The 6,383-nt window shown below is 53.7% G+C and overlaps 1 protein-coding gene across 3 annotated transcripts in view; it reads left to right on the plus strand.

The window, feature by feature from the left end:
• Positions 1–5,850, plus strand: part of akap7 (A-kinase anchoring protein 7) — a 28,361-nt gene extending 22,511 nt beyond the window's left edge. The window contains exons 8-9 of one of the 3 annotated variants that reach the window (XR_003797825.1): positions 4,147–4,914; positions 5,175–5,254. Coding sequence is in view for 2 of the 3 variants with exons in the window: in XM_018742413.2 (XP_018597929.2) it covers positions 4,147–4,319 (173 nt within the window). In the remaining variant the exon portion in view is untranslated. Of the gene's footprint in view, positions 1–4,146 lie in introns of all 3 variants that reach the window. The other 2 variants (XM_029253678.1, XM_018742413.2) reach the window with 2 other exon arrangements.
• The last annotated feature ends 533 nt before the right edge of the window (positions 5,851–6,383 follow it).

A 6,383-nucleotide genomic window follows, 5' to 3' on the forward strand; every position in this document is an offset into this window, starting at 1 on the left:
GTTGTAGAAGCTTGTTGTTGCGCCAGTGGTCCATGTGAACAGAACCCGAAGATCTTATAGTCTGCGTATAGTATTGTGTGTATTCCTCTCTGTACAGTCGCATAAACGTAACGGAATCAGGACGTGAATAAGATGCGCTTTGGGCTTTGACCTAAGTTGTGTTTATTCTGAATTTCCCTCTTGCTTCGCGGAGGAGCCGGCAGATTGCAGATTGCAAAGCCTCACTCATAGCACTTTCTAAAGTATGCAGAATGTGTGTGTCACAAACACCCCTTCGGGGGACGTAAAATGCACAGATCCAGACAGCGCAGCCTGCGAATCACAAGCTGTCAGACAAAGTGGTCGTGTCCTTGGATGAGCATTGGTACAGGTTTGTGTGTGACTGCATGTTTCCGCTGACCTGAAAACGCAACACGCGCACACACGCACACGCACACGCACGCACACACACACACACGCACACACACACACACACACACACACCACGCACAGAGCCCCCTGCCCTGTTCCAGCTGAGCAGCTGCAGGGCGCTGCCTGTCCACTCAAAAGCAAACAGAGAGAAGGGGGCGGAGTCTGAGTTCCCTCCCCCTCCATCTCTTTCTTGCTCGCTCTCTCTCTCTTTCTCTCTGCCCCCCTCTCTCTCGTTTGCTCGCCCGCTGCCACAGCAGTGGCAGACAGGAGCGTGGAGACACTCGGCCTCTCACTCCGCGGGCGAGCAGCGTGGAGGTGCTGCCCCATTGTATTGCAGCTCCGTCTTGACGGGGCCAGAAGGAAGGGGAGGCGGGAGAGAGGGAGGGGGAGGAGAGCAGCCATGGGACAGCTCTGCTGCTTCCCCTTCTCCCGTGCTGAAGAGAAGATCCGTAAGTGAGCTCCAGTGCGGCGGCGGTGGCGGTGGTGCTGGTGCTGGTGGTGGTGCTGGTGGCGGCAGTGACATGGTGCTCGGGGCAAAATTCCTGCTGAATTCTTTAGAACAGCGAGACTTGTAAGATGCAGGGAGAATGAGGGTAGCCCATTATATGTGTGTGTTTGTATGCGAGTGGAACGCTCTCTCTCCGTACACTTTGATTTTCCGAGTCAGGAGTTACGGTTGCCCGCAGATGGGTGCGAAGGCTGTAACCCGGACCCTGAACTGCTTCTTGGTGGCAGTCAAGAATGTGGACTTTGGAGTTGCAAATCCCTGGCGTCTGAGACGGCCGCCGTGCAATAAACATGTCTGGTACACAGAGCGGAGCCGGATACGCGCTCGCCGTTTAGCGGGAGCAGCTGCAGCACGGAGGACGGAGGGGATGCGATTGGCCCAGAAATGGCCTTTGGTACATATGAGCGGGGCAGAAGTGTAATCCTAATTTGGAGCGGTTCAGATTAGCGCCAGACGTGCCGGGTACAATAATCGGCGCCGATCTCTCCCGTGTCCAGAAAGGTCCCTCCAGCTCTTTGTCTTCCCCTTCCTGCTCGGCTCGGGCTCCTCCGAGGATGTGCTGCATGTGCCCTATTTCTGGGCACTCGGAGGATGGGGGGGTTGCGGCGAAGGCAGGTCACGGGCTCCGTGGCAGTCGCAGTCATGCGAGAGTGCAGCTGGGTGAGAGCGCGAGTCTCGCTGGATGGGGTCCTGCCCCCTCTCCCCCACCTTGGGAGGAGGTCATGTGATGGTCCTTTATCCACCAATGTTGAGTGTGAACAATTTCAACAGGGCAAGTTCTCTGCCCTCAAAGAGTACGGAAGGCTCAGGGGAGTGGGGCTCGAACCAACATCACTCTGACGGTAGAGGGCCTTCTGTGCGGCATGGAGAGATGGTATCGAAGGCCTCCCCATCGATAGCGTGCAAGATGGAATTTAAATAATGTGTGCCGTGGAAATTATTACTACGCGTTGACCTGTTACGTAAGTGAACTGTGTCTGGAATTTATTGTCTTCTAGACATCATTCAGGAGGATTTCCAGGTTCATCAGCAGTAGGACGTGGTGCATGCTGGGTATTGGCAGCGTGGCCCATTCGAGAGCGTCTCGACCCGTTCGCCATGCGTCACCTAGCCGTAATATAGACGCGTGACGGTTCAATCTCCTTTCCACCTGCCAGAGCTCAACCCAACACTTACCCAGCTTGCGACGGCTCAGCTCCGTCGAGGCGACGTGGAAGAAGGAGCCGACTCGGACCCGGAGCCCCGTCCTGGGGCAACACGCTGTCCACGTATCCCTCGCAGTAACAGCAGCCTTTATGCAGAAGTTACTCAAAACTGTACTCATGGGCCTGCTCCGATTCTTGCGAATGACCGTTCATTCGTGAAACGAAACCTCCGACGGCCGAAAGGGGGTTAGATTTGTTTTCGCAGCCAGACTCGGGAATATTCGAAGGTACGCAATAATAAATCTCATCTTTAGTCCCGTTTCGCAGTCTGAACGCTGAAACGGATTTTTTTCGTGACTGGATAACGAAGCATTCGGTTTGCAGAGTAAAGAAGAGTTCCGCTAAGCCCCCGGTAGTTCGATTCCCCTTGGCGGAGACGGGCGACGCCGACAGCCTTCATCCCCCTTCTCTCGGCCGGGTCAGGAATTCCAGACGGGGAGGGGCCGAGTCCCTCTAATGGGATGGCCATTTCCTGTCTGGAAGCCACCGGCACCGGTGGCGAATCCCAAATCGAATCACGTCCAACGTCTGCTCGATGGAGTCCGCGACAGGCGGGGGGCTCAAGGAGTGCGAGGGGAGCCTTGTTGCCGGGGGTTACGCCCCACATTTACCGACGGAGCGTAACGCGACTGGTACCCGACGCCCGACCCTCGGTACTATCGCCACAGCCACTCGTCAGACGGGGCTGTTTTGTTAGTCTCCTCTCGCATAAACGAGATGGTTCGTTTCTCCCATTTACGCGCGGCCGGATGGTCACGGTTATCTTCCTCAGATTAATTCGCGTCTGGGGCAGGGCGTCTACAGCCTCCGTATAATTATATAACTGGAGAGCGTTTACTCTGAAGCGCAGCGGCTAATAAAATGATCCCGTTGCTTTTGCGAGGCCTGCGCGTAGGACGCGATCCGGCCCCGTGCTCCCGGAGGCTTGCGGTCCGTGAACGTTGCCGGTCGAGAGGTCGGCCCGGAGCGGGTTACGCGCTTCTGCACCCGAGTTCTCCGAACAAGGGTTTCGTGATGAGCGAACGTGGTGATGGAGATAATTGTCCTCGAGTCGCACGTGGCTCGGTGCGCCATCTTCGCTTGAAACGGCCATTGTTTCGGCGACTAAGGTGGCACCCGGGAGTCGTGCATTTGCTGAGGTGGAGAGGGAAGCTGCGGTGTGGAGCGGTAACACCTACAGGAGACATCGAGAGCCTCGTTCTCTCACGCCCAGTAGAGGGACGCGAGAAGTGAACGTTGATGCGACGAGATGGATCATATATATCAAATCACTTAATGATCACACCGGGGCTTTGTTTGGGAATCATCTGAAATCGCTTTCGTTCCGCTCGTCGATTGAATCGCTAATGAACGAGCGATCCTTCCAATCGCTTCTCTCTGGTTTTTGATTGGACTGCGATGATTTGACTGTTTTATGGTAATCGTATTTGGGGAAATGGCTCAGTTGCTTCTTTTTGAACAGGTGCTGTTTGTCTTGCAGATCTCGTTCAAAGGTCTCCCGTCGCTGCCCGGACAAGTACGTGTCACTTTGTCGGTCGGGGGTGATCGCTCCTCATCTCACCCGTCTCGTCCTCATCCGTGCACAGACACGCACCCCACCCAGGGCACGGGGGAGCGACGGTGGCATTTCTGCACGTTGCCGAGACCGGGCTGCACGGGTGCACGTTTGCCGCTGCGACGTCCCTTGTTAGCGCTCGTCACCAAGGCACATTAACCCCGCATTCCCCAAACTCCACGATGTCCCGGCTGATCGCCGAGAGCTTGGCCTCGCATTGTTTAAACAGCGCATACTTTGTGTTTTGTCAGACACCCTTCTAATCCACATTGTTTACTCAGTGCATGAAGGGGCTTTTTATAGCGACTCGAGCTCCTTGAGTCCGTCACGCACAATCGAGGTGTTCGGAGCAGAAGCTCCCTCCCTCGCTCGTCTAAGCGAGCGTCGACGCCGACACTTGACGAGCGGCTCGATTCCTGTGGCGCCGGGCAGGAGTGACCCTTCTCTCTGGTGCTGTCCTTGTGTAGGTGAGAAGAAGGGGGCGGAGCCTGATGACGAGGAGCTGGTGAGCCTCAGTAAGAGGCTGGTGGAGGATGCCGTGCTGAAGGCCGTGCAGCAGTACATGGAGGAGACCCAGCGCGGCGGGGGTGGGCCTGGAGGAGAGGGTCCGCCCCCGCCGGGGGACAACCTCAGCAAGTAAACTGCCGGGCCCCACCCCCAGACCCTAACCGGCCAATAGGGGCACGAGCGAAGCGGGGAAGGCGGGGTTATCTACCACCGAGCGGCGTCCAGAGAGGGCCGCCGAGTAGCAGGAAGGGGCTGCACCCAGACTGCGTGCATTCTTGCGTTTCTGAACAAAGTCGCTTCGGAAGAGACTCCGGATCACCTCCCCAAGTCCTTAAGCAGCTTTTGCGTGCTTTGACCACTCCACTCGTTTAACGCTCCTTGCTGTTCCTCACCCCGACCCCCTCCGTGTGTGCGCTCTGTAGACACCACTCCGCTCCTGCAGCCATCGTTTCTCTGAGCTGGAATGTTGGACATCTTCCGTGTTCTCCCGATGGGTCCCCGGGGAAGAGACGATGACCTTCAGCAGGGAACCGTCTTTGCCGGCGAGAGATCCGGCTCCCGCGGGCACCGTTTCGGGTGCGGCGTTTAGAGATGACGGCCACGTGGAACACCGCGCATCGGAGAGACTCTTCCCGGTATTCGCTCCACGGCTTCCGTGTAGAGCGGCAGCAGTCGACGGCCACCCTTTACTTCGTACCGGAGCAAAGACAATCAACCTCTTTAGCAACGTGAATATCAGTACAGCGCCGATCGTTGCGGGCGACACCACTGGCCACCCTATGCAGTCGAAAACATGCTGTGGAAAATGTTTACATCTCGCCCCATGTGATTCGTTCAGGCGAAAGCTTGAAAGCTTAAACACACACACACACACACACACACACAGAGCGAAGCTTTAACACACACTTGTGAGAGAGGCTGGGAGGACTGTCCCAGCGTTGCTCCGAGCTCTGAGGCAGAGCGTGTCGTCTTTGTTTGTTTCCTGTAGGGACAAAGCGCAATACAGGCGTCATTAAGGAGGCGCTGACCACCCAAACAAGGACGCTCTTGAGGAGGCTGGACGAGATAAGAGAACTTTTGTCCGAGCCGGCGACCCGAGCCAGAATCAGACAGGAGCTTCTGGGGCTCTCTAGTCCAGGTGCACCTCGGTGAATCCACCGCCCCCCCCATGCTGGCCACCAGGGCGGCGATGTCGCCACATTGTGTTTCGGAAGATGAAGTAAGTCCAGTAGGCGTTGTGGGAGGATCATTGGAACCCACTTTTTATTTTTTCTAACGCTCTTAATTTTGTATGTAGAGCAGGAATAAAATCCAGTTGTGAGCTGCAGAAGCACAATGAGTTTTTGTTTATTTTTTCATGCTTGTAGTAAAAGATCTACTCAAATTACCACTTCCAAAGTGGCCTTATGGATTGAAGATAGTTGCTGGTCTTGTTTTATTACCTTGCACTTGAAAATGTAATTTTTAAACTTTATTTTCAACTTTATATGTTCACCAGAACCTTAAAACTATGCTTTGTGTCACTGTGTCAACGGATACTGCATTTTGATTCACGAGTTGTACGTGTACCTACCAGGACTACTGGATCTCGATGGTTTTTGTGTATGTATTTGGCTATGATGAGTGGGGAAAAAGACAATAAAATCAGGAAAATGATTCCTTCAGCAACGTATAATACTTTGCCTGCACTTCCTGTGTTTTCGGTAAAGAAAAATGCACCTTTTAAGAATACGCGAAATGAAGAAAACGAAATACACTGGCTCCTTGCCTTCCAAGCACGACTGGGACCAGAAACCTGTTTGGAGTTACCAACAAATCGAGTTGCAAAGTCACTTTTACAGCTAAATCACAACCAATAAAAGCTTTATGACAGGCGTGCCTTGATTTATGGATGGGTTGTGCTTCATAAAGTACTTTATTGTAACTATAATAAATTCTGTATAAGACAGCGTTTTAGCTTAAACTTTAAGCCACTTAAAAGAATACTTTGACTCCACCACTCATCCTGTTCATCCCATAAACATTTGCAAAATTTGATATCTTGTTATCGATCAGCAACACTTAAGAATACCAGGCATGAGTAGTAAACACTGGAAGTGAGTTGCATGACGGCGGCCCACCGCTCCTTTTTTGGGTTCATTTATTTTATGGAAAAAGAGTGCTTTCCTTCTATACCTGATGGAAATTGTGTACCGTG

The sequence above is a fragment of the Scleropages formosus genome, chromosome 1, assembly GCF_900964775.1.
Source record: "Scleropages formosus chromosome 1, fSclFor1.1, whole genome shotgun sequence".
NCBI lineage: Eukaryota > Metazoa > Chordata > Actinopteri > Osteoglossiformes > Osteoglossidae > Scleropages > Scleropages formosus.